This window comes from Anoplophora glabripennis, unplaced genomic scaffold (genome assembly GCF_000390285.2).
Source record: "Anoplophora glabripennis isolate ALB-LARVAE unplaced genomic scaffold, Agla_2.0 scaffold349, whole genome shotgun sequence".
NCBI classification, from domain to species: Eukaryota; Metazoa; Arthropoda; class Insecta; order Coleoptera; family Cerambycidae; genus Anoplophora; species Anoplophora glabripennis.
This window is the reverse complement of record NW_019416444.1, coordinates 73,340-96,651: the sequence shown is the minus strand read 5'-3', so window position 1 is coordinate 96,651 and position 23,312 is coordinate 73,340. Positions and strand designations below refer to the sequence as shown.

General features: G+C 32.8%; 5 protein-coding genes across 6 annotated transcripts in view; 4 read left to right on the top strand and 1 right to left on the bottom strand.

The window, feature by feature from the left end:
* The window catches only part of LOC108910354 (protein rhomboid-like), a 78,521-nt gene extending 75,781 nt beyond the window's left edge, over window positions 1–2,740 (top strand). The window contains exons 5-6 of the mRNA XM_018714927.1: window positions 830–1,098; window positions 1,425–2,740. Coding sequence (XP_018570443.1) covers window positions 830–1,098; window positions 1,425–1,732 — 577 coding nt within the window. The 3' untranslated portion in view covers window positions 1,733–2,740. The remainder of the gene's footprint in view (window positions 1–829; window positions 1,099–1,424) is intronic.
* Window positions 2,741–5,864: 3,124 nt separating this feature from the next.
* Window positions 5,865–9,390, top strand: LOC108910353 (CDP-diacylglycerol--glycerol-3-phosphate 3-phosphatidyltransferase, mitochondrial). The gene is made up of 5 exons (XM_018714925.2): window positions 5,865–6,019; window positions 6,200–7,031; window positions 8,373–8,575; window positions 8,872–9,038; window positions 9,095–9,390. Exons 2-5 carry the CDS (start codon window positions 6,206–6,208, stop codon window positions 9,336–9,338), a joined length of 1,440 nt encoding a protein of 479 aa, XP_018570441.1. The 5' UTR covers window positions 5,865–6,019; window positions 6,200–6,205; the 3' UTR covers window positions 9,339–9,390.
* Window positions 9,391–11,336: 1,946 nt separating this feature from the next.
* Window positions 11,337–16,197, top strand: LOC108910359 (hydroxyacylglutathione hydrolase, mitochondrial). Of its 2 annotated transcripts, none has more exons than XM_018714932.1 (6): window positions 11,337–11,717; window positions 11,819–11,934; window positions 12,158–12,279; window positions 12,334–12,557; window positions 12,617–12,849; window positions 15,997–16,197. In XM_018714932.1, exons 1-6 carry the CDS (start codon window positions 11,621–11,623, stop codon window positions 16,138–16,140), a joined length of 936 nt encoding a protein of 311 aa, XP_018570448.1. In that variant the 5' UTR covers window positions 11,337–11,620; the 3' UTR covers window positions 16,141–16,197. The 2 variants fall into 2 exon arrangements, with proteins under 2 accessions (XP_018570448.1, XP_018570449.1); XM_018714933.1 differs by having other exon boundaries at window positions 11,338–11,559.
* A 271-nt stretch (window positions 16,198–16,468) lies between these two features.
* Window positions 16,469–17,744, bottom strand: LOC108910355 (HMG1/2-like protein). The gene is made up of 4 exons (XM_018714928.1): window positions 17,524–17,744; window positions 17,277–17,473; window positions 16,981–17,225; window positions 16,469–16,609 (listed from the first exon to the last, which is right to left on the bottom strand). The coding sequence occupies exons 1-4, from the start codon at window positions 17,655–17,657 to the stop codon at window positions 16,535–16,537; spliced, it is 651 nt and encodes a 216-aa protein (XP_018570444.1). The 5' UTR covers window positions 17,658–17,744; the 3' UTR covers window positions 16,469–16,534.
* A 608-nt stretch (window positions 17,745–18,352) lies between these two features.
* Window positions 18,353–19,959, top strand: LOC108910356 (chromatin accessibility complex protein 1). The gene is made up of 2 exons (XM_018714929.1): window positions 18,353–18,626; window positions 19,431–19,959. Exon 2 carries the CDS (start codon window positions 19,475–19,477, stop codon window positions 19,898–19,900), a length of 426 nt encoding a protein of 141 aa, XP_018570445.1. The 5' UTR covers window positions 18,353–18,626; window positions 19,431–19,474; the 3' UTR covers window positions 19,901–19,959.
* Window positions 19,960–23,312: the final 3,353 nt, after the last annotated feature.

The following is a 23,312-nucleotide window of genomic DNA, read 5'->3' as shown; positions in this document are numbered from 1 at the left end:
TTACTTTTCCGATATAACTTCCTTTTCCCGATATTTTCCTATAAGCATTACACCTTTTTCATCTTTCACTTCATAAACGGGACAATTATGACAAATTTAACGTGAACATTTCAATTTACACCAAACAGATATTCGGGAATATACCTTTTGAAATTACCAACAGTCGACGCAATTTTAGCCAGCTCGACGTAAAATAGACTGCTGGGTGATCGTGAACAGTTCGCGAGCACAAAAATTCGTTTTGTAGATGCCAAGTGCTTGCAAACGGGCTTGTAACTGCGTACGAACTGTTCGTGATACGTTTACCGATAAATACACGCCGTAACAATTCATTAGAAGAATCATTAAGAGGGTCCATCTAAGTCTTGACATTGAAGGTTAGGTTGACTGCGGCTAGAAGACAGTTGATGCAGTCAAATATAAAAACGCGCGCCACGAAAAGAGTTAATTTATTACTTATGCGTAATTTATCTTATTTCGTCGATCGCGATGTTCCTGATTGTGTGACAAGCCGCAATATCTAGTAACTTAAAATTGGAATAGCTCTATTACCCTGCGGAACGTTTTTACCGTTTCTTGTACCAGGTGTATTTTGACAGTTTTATGACTAGTGATCGAAGACATGTTACAGTTATTACAAACACTGAAACTGAATGATGAGATCCAAGAGACAGACAAAAGATCTTTGAATGTAATGTAGTGTTATTCATTTCAGAGCTGCTGTCAAGAAAATTGTTTGTTGGAATTTAACTCTTCTCTGTTTTTAATAAATATTATATATTTTATATTTCTTATAAGTTTCTCTAAATTTTTCTCATTTTGATTTCAGATGGTTACATCTGGGCTTCAATCTGGTTGTCCAACTGCTGGTAGGCCTCCCCCTGGAGATGGTCCACGGCTCCGGCCGGGTGGCCCTCATCTACATGGCCGGTGTGGTGGCCGGATCACTGGGCACCTCGGTGTTCGATCCCTACGTCTACCTCGTGGGTGCCTCGGGCGGGGTGTACGCCCTCCTTGCGGCCCACCTAGCCAACGTGCTGCTGAACTACAATAACATGCAGTGTGGCATCTTAAGACTGTTTGGAATTTTTGCAATCGGTGAGTACCTTGAACGTGTAACATGAAAAAATACATCCTGTCGCTCTGAGTTACATTTCACAATTCTTTTGAATAATTTTCAGATTAAATCAAAATATTAGTCCTGCTTCAATGTGCATGCCCAAAAAGAGCTACAAGTAGATATTTTTACTAGTTATTACTAATCTTGTCTTAGTATTATTATTTCTTGTCATTCAAGTGAAAAAGTTTGTAGCTCATAAGAGCATCATTAGCAGCTACAGCTTCTTTCATCAATTTTTTATGTTCAGTGTAACATTGACTGAAAAGTGTATTCTTCCTTTAGTGACTAATGCTTTTTGTTGCAGCATCGTGTGATGTAGGATATGCAGTATATTCGAGATACGCCGAAGAAGTCATGGGCCCCCCTGTGTCATACGTGGCCCACCTAACGGGCGCTCTGGCGGGCCTAACCATAGGCCTGTTGGTGCTGAAAAATTTCGAGCAGAAGCTGCACGAGCAGCTCCTCTGGTGGATAGCCCTGGGAGTGTACGCGGCCTGCACCATTTTCGCCATCCTCTTCAACATCATGAACCCCACGGAGGATGCGGTGCTGGAGAACCAGGGGGATGGCGTCAACAGTCAATACGTGTTATACAATAGGTTTTGGGTATAGCCCTAATTGTTAAATAATTGTTCGTCTGGTTTCTGTAAATAAGTTTAACCGTTTTTGTACTGATTTTTCTATGAAGGTGGATCATCGCGTAGTAGGAATTTCCATTTTGCATTCTTGAGTATTTTCCGGTGTAGTTTTTGTTTTTAAGAGTGAGAGAGAGTGAGGGGGAGAGAATGCGTAAGAAATAGTCAAGGATACAAGCACAGTAACACTTGTATATATCATGTGTATATAATTTATATTTATTTGATATTTATACCAAAGACTGAGATGAATAAATTTTTGTATGGTTTATTTATATTAGTTTAGAAATTGTTGTCAATGCATTTAGTTTACTTTGGCGCGAACGAATCCGCAACAAAGCGCCACTCGAGTTCCTATTTTCGTTCTATCCCGTCCTGTGAATATATTTATATAGCATTTTTTTTACTCGTTTACCACTTACCACACTCCATTTTCGCAATAATTCCATACACTGTTGACAATAATTTCTATTATTTAAGTTGGAAAACCTTTGTAGTTCTTGTAGTTGGACTTGGACCGGGAAAACGTCACATTGACGCCTCAAGGACGTCGCACGTGAGGTTATGTAAGCGTCGACGTCGTTTTCCCGGGACGGGCTACGGGGTCTTTACTTACACATGAAGAGTTGTAAGTAAAGGGCGCAGATTATGTTTCCGAGTGATATTATAACTAGTCATAAAGATAAAAAAAAAATAAGGAAAGCCTACCAAAGAAAGTGCTAGTTGATAATTATATTTACACGAAAACTCCACACGCATCGCCTTACAACGGTAGACAATTCGCACATATTCTGTCACAAAGAAATTGTATTTTTTTACACTCAGGTAGATACACTGATATTGAATTATGAAAGTGTAAGCTGTAACTGTTTAAACCATTACCATTATTCCATTTTTGTTATTTCCAATTATTTAAACATTGTCTGTTATGAACTGCCTAAGCAACATTATGAAAAACTAGAAAATAAAATAGTTACATTTTAAATGGGTCTTTTATTTCCATCTACAGGGTGGTGCAATATTCCATAGAACCAACAAAATTATACAAATGATTTTCTGCCGAAAAATGTAAAAAAAGTTTATATAAACCTTACTTCAGCAAAAGTGTATCTTTCAGCGTGAAAAAGATTTTGTATTTTTCTAGTGAATTCATCGATAATATTATTTTTATTACAATTTTTTTTTAAGTTGGCATTAAAGTAAAGTAAAATACAGGAAGAGCTAATAAAAATAAAATACAATTTTACACAAAAAGTAAAAAAAAATATACAAAACAAATCACGAAATCAGAAAATACAATAGTGAATCTAATTGACCTCGCACCGAAAAGATTTGGTGTCACTGCAGGTTATATTTCCAAGGGTAATTTGTACATTCCATATATTATTACCTTTGATAGCCTGTAAAATAAATGAGAATATGAACCTTATTTCAGCAAACTTGTGATTTTTGAGATACAGGATTAAAATAGATTATTCTAAATAGCCTACATAACTAAAAAATATACAATTACTGTATATATGGCAAAAGAACGGATTGATACTGTCGCATTCGAAAATTCACCACGCTTTTCAATCGGAAAAACAGAGCCGGAAAAATCCACACGGCACGGAAATGGAAGCGCTGCCACAGATCGATGCTGCACACAGTTTCAAGCAGTCAAAAACACTCCATCGCAGCTGCCCATATCCCCAAAGACGTGAAACAAGGGCGACGAAGCTGTTCCAGGTTCGATGTTCGGAGGTCAGAAATTCTCAAAATTCAACGAACCTATATAGAGGCCAATCCAGAAGGATGTTACGTTTCAGACGTTTGAAAATGGTCAGAACGGCAGAGCCTAGCAGTGGGAATGGTGCCGTAAAAATCCAAACCGCGTAAGAGAATCTCTAAGAGATGCCCCTACCTGTGATCGAACGTCGACCCTAAACATCGACAGATTTATAACTAGTGTACAGATACCTGGAAAGAGTTTGTACTCACTCTAAATTAATGTTTTTTTTTTGTAATCTGTCTAATTATTGACCATATTATTGAATTATTAATCCAAAATAATAAATAAAATATATTTTCATTTTCTAAATAACATTCTTAAAAAATGAGCTCATAACTCGAATAGCTCTTTAAGCTGCTCGCCTAGGTCTGTCCTACCTATGGCATAGACAGAGCATAGACCCCATAGACCTTATAAACTACTACTAGATCAATGATAGACCCTCATAACCCAGCTCTTAAGTTGCCATACACAACAGATCTAAAGCTGCTATACACTACAAGGCGCAGTGAACAAAACTAATCAAGCTTGCAGGTATCCACGGTGACCTCATTTATAAACTATAGTGCCTAGCCACCACATAAAAGGACAGTGATACTGATCAAAACACTAGAGTTGCACGAAACTTAATTTGTACAGGACATAGCTAATACGATGCATGCGAAACATGGCCTTAAGGCCTAAATGTTAAAAATGTTGTCACCGCCGTTCTTGGTGATGAAAATTCGAAATTTTGGAATTATTCAAATCTCGTAGTTGAAAACATACATAGCTATTGTATTTTTGAAACCGAGATATTTACACGAAACTAAATTTGTACAGGTCATAGCTAAATATGATGCGAAACATCGCCTTAATGTTAAAATTAAAAATGTTGTCACCGCCGGACGTGGCGCAGCTCAACCTGATGCGCCAACGCCCGAAAACCAGTCAAAGTCGAATCATAGTCCACGACTCCTCATCAAGAAATGGTAATAAATGCAAAGAGAAATACAATAAAATTAAAAATATATACAGGGTGGTTCACAACTTATCCAACAAAATTTGGTAATAGATGCAGCATGAGAAATGGAATCAACATCGTAAAAAAATTTTTTGTAAAATCCTTATAGTTTTCGAGACAAAAAATATTGAAGTTATAGTACGTTCAACCACTACATAGCTGGACAACTGTAGTCTCTAGCATCATTCGCCACATGGCCTCAGCGACTCCGAATACTGAATTCGGATTTAGCAATCGTCGTTGCGATACTTACCTGTTATCTGAGTCGTTTACAATAGGTTTTTAGTGGTTAGTGTCAAAAATGGGTAGTTATTAGTGACAAAAATGGTTTGCGTGTACTCGGAGTTGATGGATATCGTTTTAAATTATAGTGAAGCATTTGTGTTATGGTGAAACAAGACAACATTTGTGTTAGTTCGTTGAAACTGAGTACAACGGACCCAAATGTGTTTACACATAGGTGGATAAAATTTTGAACAATGTTGTAACATCGGGTATGTCAAATGATTTTATTATTTAAAAACACAAATTAATTTTATTAATTAATAAAGGCAAAAGCAGTTTAATTTGCCGATATAAAATAGGGCGATAAAATTGTATTTACATATTTCTTTCCTTGCGAATGTTTTTGTCCGTTTTTATCACACCGCCATGCCGGTCGCATTGTGCGTTGTCAGGTTTTACAGTGAACCAGTTTCCAGTGCCGTGCAGAAGTGTATTTTTAAATCATTTTCGAACTGCCCTTTTTGATTTTTTCTTTACAAAATTGTATTTGTAAGGGTCCCCTGTACATCCAGAATTTTTTTTTTTGGATAAGTTCTGAATCACCCTGTATGTCCTCAGAGACCCCTTATGGATGCAGTCAAGATCATAAAAGGCAAGCTTAGCAAAAATATTTTATGTTTGCCATCACATTTGATACACCGTTTTTTTTTTACGGACCTTGACCCAAACTTTCTCTTTCTCTCTCTATCACTCGTCTACATGGTCGCCGTAAGCGTACACCTCCATGTAGTATATGCTCTAAGGTCTGATTTGGTTTCGTCAAAAGAACTGTCCTAGGACTATTCAAATTAGTTCATAAGAATATCTAAGCCAAGACATACTGATAATACAGTTGGGTAACTATTCTAAACTGTTCTATGACTATCCGCTGATAGAACCAAAACAAGCCTCTAATGTTAAATCTCATCAAATGCAGACAATGAGATATGCTACACCTTACTACAGAAAATGCTCCATGCCAACGACACTTATCTTATAATTATAAACATCCTTGCTCCATGCAAAATGAAATCATTCACAGCATTACAGCAATCTATATTACCGCGACAGCTTCTGTTTTGACAGCTGTCAAGATTTTTAAACATTTTTATTTTTTTGATGTGAAACATCATTAATTACCTGGTAGATAATGAGGATTAATATGATTAGAGAAGATATTTGACTATTTTTTCGTAAACTATCGGATTTCTAAATGGTGTAACTAGGTAAATAAAAACAAATAAATAAATTGTCCAGTATTGTATGTTTGCCAAATATTAGTCATTATATGGATGCATTTTTAAACAAAAAATATATTATGCCTTGTGACTTATCTGGCACTATTTATAAAATAAAATTTAGGCAATGTAACCTACAAAATGAAGAATTTATTTTATCTATTTCAGGCTACAATGTTAAGGAGACTTTTGAACACTGTGATCGAAACTACTTCTCAGCCAACAGAAGCTATATTTTATCCTAATCCTTTTACAAAGAAAGAAACGTTACAGTTTGGCTGGTTGACTAACGTTACACCATGTTTCCCAATAAATGCCAAAAATATTACAATTTTGACCGAACCCGAACAGTTTTATAATACTTTACTAAAATTTTGCCGCGATGCAACAAAGAGAATCACATTAGTAAGTCTTTACCTAGGCAATGGCAAGTTGGAAGAGAAGATTGTAGAAACATTAAAAAATAATGATCATTTCAAAAGCAACCATTTAAAAATAAATATTTTATTGGACTACACAAGAGGTAGTCGATTTGAAAATAATTCAAGGACAATGCTACAGCCTTTGTTACTAGAAAATGATTCCAACTGTAAAGTTTCTTTATATCATACCCCGGCCTTACGTGGATTATTGAAAAAATACACCCCTAATCGTTGGAACGAACTTCTAGGACTACAACACATGAAACTATACATTTTTGATGACACTTTAATCATAAGTGGTGCTAATTTATCAAATGATTATTTCACCAATAGACAAGATAGGTATTTCGTAATAAAAGACAAGAGACTAAGCGATTTTTATTCGGGGTTAGTGAGCAGGGTGCAGAGATTTAGTCTGCAAATGGACAGGAACAATAATGTCGGGATGAATGAAGAATGGAAGCATGCACCTTATGAGGGTAATAAAACTGAATTTGTTGAAAAAGCTGGGGACACTATTGAGCAGTATTTGTTGGAAGCCAAAGATGAACAAAACGTGCATAAACAGGAAGGTTTTGGTGAGTGTTTGAACTTTAACTATTAGTCACAGTTAGTGCTGGCAACTGAAATCGGTTTTTTGGATAGTCGGTTAACCGGTTTCGGATAATTCGGATTTTTACGAAACCCGAAAACCGGTTGTTCGATTCTTCAAATATCCGATTATTCAAATAACCGATTATTCCATAATCTATTCAAACATCCGAATAATAGGATTATTTATTTATGGCCAATAACTACATAACACCATAATATAGTCTTTGTGTTATGTAGTTATTGATACAGGCTACATAGTACATACATATTAGAAGGGTTGAACTATTAAGGGAAATACAATTTTTATCTTTATATTTTATCCTGGGTCACAGACACAGACTGATAAAAAAAACAGTCACCCACACCCACAGACCAAACGACCAAATCCATTTATATAATAATAAATTGAAGAATCACAATAACAAGTGCAACTATTTTAACTGGTTTAACATTTTAACTTTTAACATTAGATTTAAATTTAAAATTTAAAATATGCGGATATGTGAATTACATCATATATCTCGTCAGTTTTACAAAGCACCGATTTTCAGATATCCGGTTTTAGCCATTATTCGAGTAACGGGTTATTCGAATAACCGGTTTTGGAATATTCGGTTTTAACAACTATTTGACTAACTGGTTTTATTTGAAATCGGTTTTTACGGAACCCGGTTAACCGGTTTCACTTTTTTCCGGTTTTTGCCAGCACTAGTCACAGTAACTGTAAATATTTAAATATAAAGGGTATTTTTTATATTGGGATTTTCCTTTTACATAGAACTCAATAAAGGTAGCAAATCTTTTAAACAGAAATTTTCAAAATCTTAAAAATAATGGAAAAACCATTTTGAAATAAATCCGGTGAAAAATCTTAATATTCAATTCTTATACAAAAGCTGAATTCTGAAATCCAGTGATCCGGGTTGAAAGTGTACTAACCGAAATATTTCAAAATATAATCCGAAATATATTAATTTATTCCAAATGATTATAGAGTTTCAATGTTCCTATATATTCGAGTCAAAACTTGCAAGAAAGGAATGCAATCTCTTGTATTTCACATACTTATACAGGGTGTCTAACTACGAACTCCATCGATGGATATCTGGTAAATCGCTCTAAGGATTTTTTTGAAATTGTGGTGGTGTGATACGGGTCATGGGACTTCCCAAATTAAAATATTTTCAAGGTCATCATACTTCCGGTTATACCGGAAGTTGATACCAAAATTCAAAGCCATTATTTGAAAAATGTTCACACTTTTTTGAGTTCTATGTTGTGTTAAAAAGGAAACTTACTAACTTAGAAAGCGCTTTGTATTTTAGACACATGGATTTTACCAATGGTACAAATGGGTCAGTTGGGCATTGAACAAGACGCGCAAATTACAGATAAGTTGTTATCTGAAGCACCAAACGGTAGTAAATTGGCTATAGCCACTGGTTATTTTAATCTTACCACCCAGTATATGAATACTTTAATAAAAAAGTCGCAAGCACGGTGTGATATTCTCATGGCTCATCCCAAAGTAAGCATGACGAATAAGTAGTGTTGTAAACCTAGAATGAGTGGCATGACACACTTTAATTTCTACTTTTTTAAATATTGATTTTGTAAATATCTCAAGACTTAGAACATTTTTGAGAAAATTGGAGGATATTTAAGCATTTTCACCAGAATATTAGAAAAAATGAAAACTCATCATTTTGCAATACTTGTCGTGGACAACAAATTTTCAAGTTTTTCGTGTGTGTTTATTTATTCTTGTTTGAGCTTGACAATTGTCCAAAAATAAATTTTTGGCTATTTAATCTAATTTTTTAGGCAAATGGTTTTCTTGGGGCGAAAGGGCCGGCTGGGGGAATACCCTGGGCTTACTCTCTAATAGCACAAAAATTCCAAAAACAGGTTATAAACAACAAGCAGCAGTTTCGAATAAATTTACTTGAATACCTTAGAAACGGCTGGACCTACCATGCGAAAGGGTTGTGGTAAATATTTTCCTCAGCTTTTTAAACCAAACAAAAAAATATTACTTAATTTTTAGGTACTATTCGCCGGATAGTCAATATCCATGCATGACTCTAATTGGTTCCCCTAATTTTGGAGAGAGATCTGTCAAAAAGGATCTAGAAACACAACTGTGTATTATTACGGAAAATGAGGAATTTAGTAAAAGGCTTCACAACGAGTGTAGCAATCTTTATAAATTGGGTTTACCTGCTGAAACCGAAAGACCTATACCGAAATGGGTGCCCACATTTGTGTACTTCTTCAGAAGCTATTTTTAATGTTGATTTTTTCCTTGTTAAATATACATATTTATAAATGTTTTGAGAATAACATTGTTTTTTTTTCTGTTAATAAATATTTTAAAGCAGAGCCAGAGAGTTCTAGAAAAATACATTTTAGAATGGTGAAAATTTAAAAATGAAAAATACTTGGCCAAACTTACGCCACATATTTACAAAAAGTTTCTTACAAACATTTGTCGGAAATAGTTCATTTTCAAAAGATTTTAAGTTACAAACTCCAGATGAGCTGTTCAGGGCCCGAGAACTTATACTTGAAAATATGGGGAAACTGGAAACCACGTGACTTGAGATGGATATACAAGTTGGAGAAAGAGTCAATAGCTGTCGTCACAAAGATTTTGTAGAATAAATTTTGACAATAGCAATTATGAATCATTTCATGTCATTTTTGTTCTTGTTCATGTTTATTGTTTATTGTTGGTTAGGTTTGTCGAGTGTTGGTGTGTGTTTTATTTGTGTTATTAGTGTGTATTTCATTCACATTTATTTATATAACAATAATGTCTGATCATCATATAATCACATTTTTTTATTAATAATAAAATGTTTTGTTTTTTTGTTTTCTTTAATAAAAAATGTGATCAGAGGTAGGTAGTTTTTTTTATGGATATCAACACGACGAAAAATTTAAAGTTGCATAATAAATCTCTATTACAAGAATTAATCAAAGATTGGTTTAGTAAAATTATTTACTTGTTATATTTTTTTATTCACCGTGAAAGCTAATACAATATAGAAAGCACTGAAACTCTATAATAATTTTCACTCTTTTTTTTTCAAAATATGTACTGAAATTTGAAATTTTTTCAACAAACATTTTAAAAAGTTACAGTACCAAAATTATTTCTTATTTTAAGTAGGAAGACTATTAGAGCATTTAAAAGTGTCTTTAATGCTTGAGTGATTTTAATGCTTTTTATCAAATGTACTTATTTTCTCATGGTGACAAAAAAAATTATCTATGTGAATATTATTTTACAAAATTAATTTCTGAGTGATCTGTGTAGGGTGAGATTTGTTATGTAATTTTAAATTTAGCGGCGGCAGAATACCTAAAACAAATATTGAGTAGGTAGGTATATAGTTGTAGAGCGTACAACTAGATGGCGCTCGCATCTTTTACCGGCTACAGGTAATTTAACTCACTGTATTACCGATAATTCCTAGAAAAGGAAAGCAATAGAAGTTGGAGAAAGTGTCGACAGTTAGCGCTGTTAATGACCACGAAATCTGTTCAAGTTTCCTATCTATAGTATCATTTATCTAGGGAGCTGTTTAACGGTTTGTTATTCATAGATAATAATTAATTGTGAGAATTATTTAAAAAAGCCACTTACATTTTACCATTTATTACCATATTTATTTAGAAAACGAAACAAATTTTACTTGAAAATCACGTAAAAATTATTTAATCTTATATTTTGTCTATATTAAATTATGTTACACATAAATAAACAGATTAGATATTTAAAATATTGACTTTAAACAGGTTTCCATTGGTTTATTAGTGAGCTTCATACAAGAGCTTAACACTCTTCATCTAGCTTTATTGAACAAACCAAATACCTATTTATCGTTTTTATCATTTATATCTCTTCCAGAATTTTGACATATATCTAACATATTCTACGGCAATTACTTAAGAATAAGTATTTAAAATAGGTATCAATAAACATTATTTTGTAATTCGCTAGGTTAACTCATGGACGTCCGCAAAAAAATATCAAGTGGGCAAACATAAATACAGTCAGTCCATAAAAAGTAATGCCTATCAAAGAATAGCATATTCTGATTTAATGGCATCTTTGTGCAGAGGGTACAAAGTGCGAAAGTCAGAAAATCTAGCACATAGAGAAATAAATATAATTTTTTATTATTACTGGATTTTACTTTTATCTATGATCCAGCGCCCCTTGCATCTACACGGACGACCATGTGTTGACTGTTCAACAACCTGTCACATATCACAATAAACAGTAGATCAAAAAAAAAATGTTAGTCATAAAATAAACGTCACAAATGAACGTCTGTGTTATGATTTTCATAAATGTATTAATAAGTTGTGCAATAACTAAATAAATCGGGATAGGGTATCTAAGTATTTTCTTATATAATAGATATAATTCCATATATCTATTATTTTGCTGTCATTTGCGAAATTACAAATTTTGATAAGAAAAACACATTTTTAATCAAGGTGAGCTTGTTGTACTTGTTATCAGTTTGTTTAGCAAAAAACAGCAAGTCAGAATGACGGAATGATTTTGCATTTTTTTTTTAATATAATGTTGAGTTTTCTTAGCAATTACTTGCCTAATACAGTCTTTCAAGGTCTAACGGCAGCTTATTTTAGAGGTAAATGAATTACGTTTTTTTTTTAAATAGTAAAGGCTGGCTTTTAATTTAGTTCTATTTACAAACATATTTAAACTAATCAGTTTTTGTTTTGGTTGTAGTTTCAGCGTTGAGACACAACGGACTAAGAGGAACTCACAGCGCTCAGGAAATTATACAGTTAAACAAAATGAAAGTAACAATTTTGCCCGCGTTATCGGACAATTATATGTATCTCGTAAGTAAAAATATGATGTAGCACTACTATACTGAAATGTACTTTTTATTTATATGAATTTTGACTTATACATAACTTTAAATAGTTGAAAAATTCTGTTACATAATTGTTTACATTTTTATGATTAAAGAATTTATTCCAACAAGAACATGTTACATTGACCTTGGATAATACTTGCTCAGTTAATGGGGGTTTATAAGGTCAATAATTTATATTTTCTTAGATAAGCGATGAAAATACAAAACAAGCAGCTATCGTCGACCCAGTGGAACCTGATACGGTGCTACAAGCTGTGAAATCTGAAGGGGTTAATTTAACGAAAGTCTTGACAACGCATCATCACTGGTACATACTGTAATTAATGTTTCCTTATGTGTACAATTTAAATGTTTTATTTAGGGACCATGCTGGAGGTAATGAGGAACTAGTCAAGAAATCTCCCAACGCTCTTCAAGTATTCGGAGGTGACAAAAGAATTGGTGCTCTAACGAATGAAGTGAAGAATGGTGATAAATTCTCTATTGGTGATATCAATGTGGAATGTTTGTACACTCCCTGCCACACAACGGGCCATATTTGTTATTACCTAACTGCTCCCGGGCAACCACCAGCGGTGTTTACAGGTATTGAAAAAAAAAGTGCTCTTTAAAATGTTCCGAAAATAATTAAAAATTCATTTTAGGTGATACTTTATTTATTGGTGGATGTGGGAGGTTTTTCGAAGGTACAGCAGAACAAATGTACTCTGCTTTGGTAGAAAAACTGGGGAATCTTCCAGATAATACACGGGTGTTTTGCGGACACGAATATACCTTGCAAAATTTGAAATTTGCCAGATATGTAGAAAAAGAAAACCAAGAGATACTCAAGAAGATAACGTGGGCAGATGAGAGAAGAAAACAGGGGTTACCAACTGTAAGTATTAAAAGAAGGTAGATACAGTATAACCTCCAAATCGCAGACACCCACAGTGTTATTAACCCTTTGGATTTATCCGTAGATCTACAGATTTTTGGCATAATCTCAGATTTTCCGATAAATACGATAAATCTGCAGATTTTATTGTTTTAATAAAATTGTCTTTGTTGTCGTTCTTAATTTAATTCAACGATTTTCCTAGAGTTTAAATGTTAGTCAAACGATTTTGTAACGAGCCAAGTCATCAATCATATGGATTTGAAAAATCGGTTTATGCGCATAGACCTCCATGATCATACGATCATGATCAGCTGATTCCACAATAATCCATGTGCATTTAGATTAGTAGAACTACATAATTCAGAACTATCACCATCCTTTCTTAAATAATCCAATTGAAAGAAGATAATGAAACTTTTTAAATCCTATTCCGTGTTGCACGGTTTTTCTGTACCCATTCCTCATTTTTAACAAGATTTCCTGTCCAAATAATTTAAATTCCAAACATTATTTTTGTTTTTCCTTTTGTTTCTTTTACAAAATAACTCGTATATGAATGTGACACATAATTTTTGTGTTGTTTAGTCATAAATAAAAAGGTGTTGTAAATACCATTTGAAAAAGAGTGTCCGTTTAATTGTAGACAGTTTAGAGGGCTTTTTGTTGCCCGTGGTAAATTTAACACAGTGTGCCACAAGGAGAGGCAATCTGATGTGACATTAATAATTCAGGGACTTTACTTTAAGACTAATAGTGTTTACTAGGACTGTGAATTAATTTTGAGGGATTTTTTTTGTAAATTCAAGTTTTTTTTTGCAGTTGAAGCAATTGTTTACAGGTGAAAAATCGCTGTTCGACATCGTTCGGCTTCAATTCAAATGGCAACCAATTTCCTTGCTTTTGAATCATACTGAGTGCATTTTAACATTTGAAAACTGTTGTACGATCAATATTTAACGATTCAATAAGTTCGTCTTGCATTTGACATGAATCTTGGTTGAGTAATACTTTCAATTCCTCATCTTCGAACTTTTTCTGTTCACTAGGGAGTTCTTTGTCAACTGTATCGAAATCACGATTTCTTGAATATTGAACCCAATACACACATTTTTATCGTTGGAGTATGTTCAAAAAAGTATTTTTTCAAGTGTTTATATTTCGGGTTTCTTCAATCTTTCTATTTTTCACAATTTTTGCTTCAGAATGAAGGTTTTCTTTCCAATTTTTGCTGTTTTTTTTTCAAAATTGGCTGAATAATTTTTGTATCGTTCTCTTCAGATACTTTCTTCTGAATTGTTAAATCTATAAGCCAACACATTCACATAAAATGATATGAGACAAGTCTGGGACTGCCTTAGTGAACATTCAACGCATTAAATAAACATATATATCAGCAGGAGTATAAAAATGTACTCATTCAAGAGTCACGGAATTGGATTTAATATGGTGCCAATTTTAACATCCCACAAATATCAGAGACTACCTAGGGCCAGTTTCTTCACTGTCGGGTAAATTTGTCTGTCAGTTAAATCTAAGTCTGTTACTTTCTTATGCACGTGTATTTTATGAGACAAATATAGATTTAACTGGAAGATGCATTTATCAGAAGATGAAAAAACCCGACAATAAAGATGTAAATGAATAAACTAATAATCACGAAATTAAAAGCAACTGACAAATTTTGATCACAAAAATTTCATATTATTTCCAGGTTTTTAGGAAGATTTGAAAAATTTTCCAGGCAAAAATATGAGTTCTGTATTAGTGTCCACTTTTCAATCACTACCATTTTCCTAATTTGTTGTCTATCTTCAAGTTAATATTTAATAAAGCATGATTATTTAAAAAATTATGCAGTGGCTACCATAAAGTTTGCATCTTGGTATTTCCTAAATAAGAAACATTTACAGTTCATACAATATTTGTTGAGATAAATTCCAAGAAAAGGATAAGCCAATAAAGTTCTGTTATTGGAATTACTGTAATTACCATGGCTGGGGCGTGCCTTGAAATTTTCCCCATTATTTTCAGAATATTAAAATATATATAAGATAAATATGTATCAAGTAGATATATTTATCTAAGCATTTACCAATAGATGTTAATGGGAAAAATTTTGTTGATTTGAGTTCTCTCAGCTATAAAGTTTGGTTTACATAATTTAGGGCAGCCTGAATATAATAAAAATGGAAATAGATTTGTTAACAGAATAATTTATTGATACCCACTGATTACAACTGGAATTTAAAAAAATTTCAGGAACATTTGAGAAATTCCTTTTCCCGACATTTCTACGTCTATGAAATTCTCTAATGAATCCAGGTTTTCGTAGTTAATATAATATAGTTTTAATTATTATTAATACAGTGTACTCTTTATAACATCGTTCGTTATAACGAAAAACTTCCTATAACATAGAAATTAGGTCAATTTGGTTGGTTTACGTTAAAACCCATATATTACTACTCTTTATAGAGCAACAGCCATTCTCTATTACGAAGAAATATGTTCATATTTAGACGCCAGCAGATATTTACAGAAGTATTTAATAGTGTAATTGTTTTTATAATCAGCTTACAAAAGGTTCCGACTAAATCTTTGAGGTGCGTAAATTTCTAAGACCCTGAGGTTGTAAACAACTGCCTTGCTTTTGTTATTGCCAATTGTCTCGGAACACGTGTGCCATTACTCTTGGGTTACATTGTTTCTAGGAAATTTTGCACTCAGTTACTAAATGCACTAGGCACCTATTGTGTATTATCAGTCGTAAACCTACTTTGAAACTGTCAAGATGGCCAGTAAAAGAAAAGCATTATGTGTTAACGAAAAAGTTTGATACGTGAGATAGAAAAAGGAGAAAAGGAAAGTGATGTTGATAAAATACAAAACAAATATTGGCATAGCAAAAAACGTCAGGCAAAGTTAACAGAATATGTGTTTGGAATAATTTAATTACCTATTGAAAGTACATAATAAAATTGAAAATTATTGTAATTGGTGAAATTTGGTTATTTTTCCTTCTTCCCTCCATATAACAAAAACTCTATAATGAAAAAAATCCCTGGTCCCTTAAAATTCGTTAAAAAGGGTTTACACTGTAATAAACTAGTTTTAAAAGGACTTTTTTTAATTAAAACTTTTAAGGTACCTTCAACTATTGGTGAAGAAAAGAAATTTAACCCGTTCATGAGGGTGATGATGGGTGCAGTACAAAGCCATGCCAGTTGTAGTGACCCAATTTCCACCATGCAGTCCATAAGACGAGAGAAAGATAATTTTAGAGCATAATGTATACAAAAAAGATATTTATATTAAATTCAGAGTTTATTAAAAATTTTGTGTTTATTCATTTGGTAAATTTTTTGTAATAATGGTGCGACATAATTCACGCTAAGGTGTTAGCATTTTTTGTAGGTATTTTTATGTTAAAAGTATCTATAATATAAATAATAATATAATAAAGTAGTTTTGTTTTTCTACTTTTATTTGTTTTATATTATTTTTTGACCTAGGAGAGTATCCCAAATAATGTAAATAAAAATGTTGGAATATTAATTTTTCATCCGAATTTATTAAAACAATTTATTTTTAAAACTGTCGAGTAAATGAAACAAAATTCATATATTAGTTTATTGCAAGTTATTGACTTAAACTACATACTATAGTCTAGAATAATGTAGACTTATTTTTTCATATTATACTCTTCCATTTCGGCTGCATATTTTTCTTTAGATCTCTCGTACCTGTCCACATACACCTAAAACAATTTTCCTTTTATAAAATAGGAAACAAAAGGCGAGCTGTATATGGAGTATCTCATTCATGCTTAAAAAAAACTGGGGCGGGTTTCTCTTAGAAAAATTGTGGGGTTAGTTCATACAGGTATAACGTTTTTGCCTTTATGAGATACAGGGTGTTAAAATGTTACTTTGAAGGGGAACTTTCTTAATTGTGTTTAATTCAGCTAAAGATTAAGAATAAGGCCCTTCAAAGTAACAACATTAACACCCCCGCCATTTTTCTAAGAGGAATTCACTCCCCAGTTTCTTTGAAGAATATAAGGGACACCGTATTTCAGCATGCCATTACTATTTTCTTAAAGATGACATTTATAATGCATTCATTCACCTTTTTGTCAGGAATGGATAACGTTTTCCACTTTATAGCCAGCTGCCTAGTTAACTCTTGTTTCGTAGGTTCCATTTCTCCGGGCTTCAGCTCGGCGCTAATTTGTTCCATTAATATTTGCCTCTGCTCTTGACAGAACTGAAAGAATGGATTCGAAGGTCTCTTTGGAGCGTTTGGATCCCTTTCAGATTTCACTGTCTTCCTCTTGGATGGTTTCTTTGCCTTTGATTTCTCTTGTTTCTCTTCTAATAAAACTTAAATTATTCTGAAATCTAAATGTACAATAACTGGCATACCTTCGTCAAGTTTTTCTTCCTTTATTTTGTCTTTCAGCATCAAATGTGCTACAGATCTTTTATCATCCTCTTCTTCTAGTGCCATATCTAAATTAGGAATGACAGTCCAGTCTTCATCGAAATTATTTAGTAACCTTTGTTTGAAAAATCTTACATCTTTTAGTCTACGCTTAGTTATTTTATTGACTTCTTGTATCCTAAGATAACTGAATTTAAGAAAGTATTCATGTAATTACCTAGACATTACCTAAACACTAATATTTCATTAGATCTTTGAAGTTGCGAGCATTCTTCTAGTAGCAGTTTGTATTTCTTATAGTAGAGATCATTTTCTTGATTATCGACGTACACTCCATCGTTTTCAGACTCATCAGACATCATTTTTACAACTTTTGCCAGAAAACATAAAGCGCTGTATTGAAATTTCAATTACAATTACAGTAATATAACCTAATTTAAACATCCACTGACAAATGACAAGTAAAAGTTCAAAAACAAATGATTCTGGGCGCGTTCGAATGAAACATTAGGCGTCTCTTTCTAATGCATGCAATAAACTGAATGCTATCTACTCGCATTAGCTAAGTTCTTCCGCTCATGATCTTCGGATCACAATAAATTTGAGCATCTAATTGGCTTAATTTAAAAAACCGCCTAGAACTTTTAAATTCAGCCAATAAGTTGATCGCTTAATACTGAGGAAATAACCGCTATACCTAAAGGTCGCTAAAGCTAAGGTAACTTGTGCTCTACAATCGCCTACCACTGAATATGGAATATAAAATTGTTCGTAGTTGAAATTCAAGGGTCCCACACAGATCTCAATCAATATGATAGCTGTAGTATTTTATTGTAAACGTCAACAATTATAATTGAAAATTATAGTATCAACTGGATTTATAGAGCTTATATTAATGAATTCAATAATGATATTTAAAACTCTCATTACTTTCAAGGAAATATTTATATAAAAATATCCTTTCTTCAGTTCAGTTCTGCGCACAGTTTGAGTACTGCAGAAATACATGTACGTACACTTGAGCATGCGTATATCAAAATCATTTTCCAGTCCGTTCTGTAACGAGCATCTTTGTTTTTCTAGTTTCGTTATCGTTTACTATCAGAAAGAAAATTCGTTTACCCGGAAGTCATTTGCAAAATTACACATATTACACACAGTGACGCAAGGCCAAGGTCAATTCGCGTGAAAAATATTTAAATCTTGTGTTGTTTTAAACACTGTCCCTTTAATTCCAATTTTTCAGAGCTCAGGAAAATCGATCGTTTTTTTGTGACGTTTCTCCTCAATGGTTATGGTTTTTTAGCATCGATTTCTGTTATTTTTTCTCGGTAAGTAGACCGCTTTTTTATTGCTGCTTGTAGGTTATGTTAAAGTTTTTCCCTAATGCATTTTAAACGCAAAAAAATAAATGTATGCAACCTAATATAGGTACCTGTTCCATGTACATCCAATTAGAAATTTCTCGAGTTCTTAACGAGCTTCTAGAACATTTCCTCTTGTGTCAATAATTATTGAAACTAATGACGGGTTAACATTTTTAATTGTTGTGTAGGTAATTATACATAATAACGTTATGTTTGTATACCTACGTACCTACATACAAAAGTTGTTAATCACGAAAGTATAATTTTGTAATTGTAAAAACATTTCTTTTTAATTAAAATTCCTAATTAAAATATCGAAATTATAAATAACCACAACCACATATTGATTAATACACACACCCTATCATAGATAAGAGATTTATATAGAGAACACCCTATCTTATTTTATTAGATAGGTACTATAGGTACCTATGTACGTGTAAATATTTTTTGATTAAATACCTTTCTTATAGTAAACACATTAAAATTGAATGACAGGTATGTTCGTCATATTTATAAATGAAATTTAATACTATGGATGTTTAAATAAAAAATACGTTATTAACGAATGTATTTTTTGGCAATATTTGTCGTATATATTCGTTAATACTTAATTTGATTTTTTTTGTTCTCCGTAAGCAATTTTTTTAATTTTAAGTTTTGATTATCGACAATTTATCTTCGGCATTTTAAAATGTGCAATGTAAATAATAAAAAAATACCAAACAGTGACGAAGTGATGTAATTTTTTTTGTTTCTACCCTATAGAGTGTGAAGATCTAAACCCAGTGTTAGTGAAACTATATAAAAAAATGGTTCCAGTCCCAAAAACTCATTTACCAGCAACTAGGATAAGCACAATCATGAAGAGTTCATCAGACGTTGAAATGGTCAATAAAGAATCCATTTTTCTTATGTGTAGGGCCGCCGAACTCTTTATCAAACACTTGGCTACTGAAAGCTATAACACGACTGGTAATGGTAAAAAGTTAGATTACAAAAATTTAGCCCAAATCGTACATTCCGACGACAAATATGAGTTTCTGAGGGATATTATGCCGAAAAAAATTACCGTTAGAGAGTTTAAAAGGCTGATGGCAAAGAAACAAGCTGAAGAGGGAGGAAAAAAGGATGACAAGATGTCGTCTTCTTCGGAAGACGATGATTCTTCTTCGTCCACGTCCTCGGGAGACGATGATAGCAGTTCCGAGAGTGAAGAAAGTAACGCGAGTGCCTAATTTTAGCCGGTTTGTTTTGATTTTTAACTCGAAAGTTTTAGTTTATAAGATATATTTTATTTTAGGATATACATAGTTTTGTATTATTTTATTAATAAAATCATTATACATTACCTTTTTCTAATTACTGGTTCTATAATGAAACTTTAGTAAAGATTTTGAATATCATAATTATTACAAGATTCATTTACACCAATAATGTCTTGATTTAATTTCCGTTTCCATACGATTATACATACAGGGTGTTCCTAAATAAGTGTCGCAACGGAAAACTGTAAATTCCTCTTGAAAAAAGAAACATTTTTTTCCTCTTTCATTTTTCTCTCCGGGTTTTCGTTTTCGAGATACACGGTGTCAAAACTTTAATTTTGTTTTAGTTTTTCGCCAATATCTTAGGAATCGTTTGAACTACAGGACTGAGCTTTTGTACACACATTACCACTATTAATAGCTACTTTTTCGCACCCTTCTCGAATTCATTGGACGTGCCAGTGGTGGAGATTTTAAGGTATCGTAAGGGTTTTTCCCCCCCTAAATTTTACGCCACTGGAAAAATTGACTTTTGACAGCAAATTCTAAAGCGCCAATGAATTTTACACAATAAGAGTTCTCTTGGTTCATTGCTCTAAAGTCAACCGTTTTCAAGAAAAATGACTTTTTATGAACAAAAGCAAACATTTTGCTAACGTTTCGAAAATCTTTTGTAATTCAAAAAATAGGTAGTAATAATTAACAATTTTAACGAAATTTAACAACAGATAGGATTTTAACTTTTTTTTATCAATTTGGCGAGTAAAATTTACAGAAACTGTTCAAAATTACGTCCGTTGGCTTGAATGCACGCATTACATCTTCTAATCATGTTTCTTTCTGCCGCTGCGGCTTCACCTCTATCGGTCAACTTTTCGATAGTATTGACATGGAACGTTAGCAAAAATGTTTGCTTTTGTTCATAAAAAGTCATTTTTCTTGAAAACGGTTGACTTTAGAGCAATGAACCAAGAGAACTCTTATTGTGTAAAATTCATTGGCGCTTTAGAATTTGCTGTCAAAAGTCAATTTTTCCAGTGGCGTAAAATTTAGGGGGGGAAAAACCCTTACGATACCTTAAAATCTCCACCACTGGCACGTCCAATGAATTCGAGAAGGGTGCGAAAAAGTAGCTATTAATAGTGGTAATGTGTGTACAAAAGCTCAGTCCTGTAGTTCAAACGATTCCTAAGATATTGGCGAAAAACTAAAAAAAAAATAAAGTTTTGACACCGTGTATCTCGAAAACGAAAGCCCGGAGAGAAAAATGGAATAGGAAAATAATGTTTCTTTTTTCAAGAGGAATTTACAATTTTCCGTTACGACACTTATTTAGGAACACCCTGTATATCATTAGATAAACTTCCGCTAATACGATTTATTTCTCCTTAATTAGGTACTTTCACCATAGACCGATAAAAAAAATTAACTCCCTTTAAGACGCAAAAATGACAAAGGTATAATAACGTGTGTAGGACATAATTTAAAAAATCTGTATTTTATCATTCAGATCTCTAAAAATTTTCGAAATATTAAAGTTTTTGATCTTTTCTCAAGATGTTTTTTGGAGTTATTAAAACAAACAGACTATAGTCTGTTTAGAAATGAAAGAGAGTAATAAAAGCTTATTATGTATGCAAATCGTAAATAAATGTAGTACTGGTGCTTATATTCAATATTTTTATATTATGCATTATCCGTATAGATGAGGTGTACTTTTAAAAAAACTTTGTGTGACCGGGTTGTACTAAATTGTAGCAGGTAGCTAAAATTTAATCCCCGACAATCCGTCTTTGTCTATGCCGCTTCAATTTCTCGTTCCATTTCTCTTATAAGTAAACAATATAAAAACAGCATTTCAAAACATGAGGCTACTTTAAGCATCATAACCGGGTTAAGAGGGTTTTTAGTAGGTAATTCAAATAAAATTATTCAATATTATTATCAAAATATTTATTTAAATTTAATGAAAAGACTTTTATTCCACACAAAAATATATGTATTTTGAAAATTTAAATTATGGTGAGTAAATGTAGTGTATAAATGTACAATAAAGAAAATAAAAAAGTAAGTATATTAAAATTCATCCTCTGAATATTCTGATGAATTATCTTCGTCTCCTAGATTGATAACGATAGGTTCCACAGTAGCGTCAATTAAATTATCGAGTTCCCACATTTTCTCTTCTTCTTTTTGTACATGATGTATACATCTTTGCCAGTTATCTGCAGTTACTCGTTCCAAGGAATTTTTTAACAAAATTTTCATGTCACTTAATTTAAACGTCGTATTATTTCGCGCTACATCTCCTTTTACCTGCGCCCAGACTAATTCGATTGGGTCAAGTTCACAGTTTATAAGGTGGTAACCGTAGTACCGTTATTTGGCGATTCGTTGCCATTTCATCGATAACATATATTTTCTGATCTTTAAGATTGACAAGTGTCAAAAGTTCCTTTTTCACCATATTTGTTTCAAAAGAAATGTTTTTTCCGGATAACCATTAAATTATATCGGCTTTCCTCCAAGCAGTCGTAGGCGTCCGCTCGGTCTGCCGTGAATGGTAACTGGCATTATCCATGACAATTACAGACCCCGGAGGAATAAGATAAAATACTCTTCGAAAACATCTGCGTTTATGTCTTCGTGATAGACACCTGTATTTTTAGATTCAAATAAAAGTAAACAGCCATCTACAAAACCACTGGCACTACCTATATGTGTCACTATTAATCTTCACCCTTTACCTGAAGGTGCCTTGAACCCTGTTGAAAGTCCATCCAAAAATGCTTGTCGAAAACTGTTTACATTTTTATCTTGCCATACTTTTGTTACAGTATATCCCTCGTTGACCCAAGTTTCGTCTAGATAATAAATATTCCTCCCTTCGTCACGGAATTTACTAATTGATCTCAAGTAGGATCTTCGCCAACAAATAATTTCATCTATATCGATAAGAACTGACTTCCTGTTCTGCTTTTCCCAGCAAAAATTCAACTCTCGTAAGACGGCCCATAATTTGCTTCTACTGATTTTTGGCAAATCGTTGTCCTCTGAAAGTTCACTTAAAACTTTGTTTGGTATTTCTTTTTTAAAATAAAATGAGTGTACTTTTCTGCGAATGACATTTTTGAAGAAATCATCTATAACGAATTTTGACCTCCCTGTAGATGATTTTGGGGGATTTACAGTATCTTGTTCATTTTTTGTTTCCTTTAAAAGTCTGTAGATAGTAAATTTTCCAATCCCTGTCATTTTTGTTAGCATTAGTGTTACCCGACAATTACCTGAAACGAAATATTACCACGCCCATGGCCGGTTCTTATCTCGGGGTTTTATTACTCTCTTTCATTTCCAAACAGACTATAATGTCAAAGAGTGT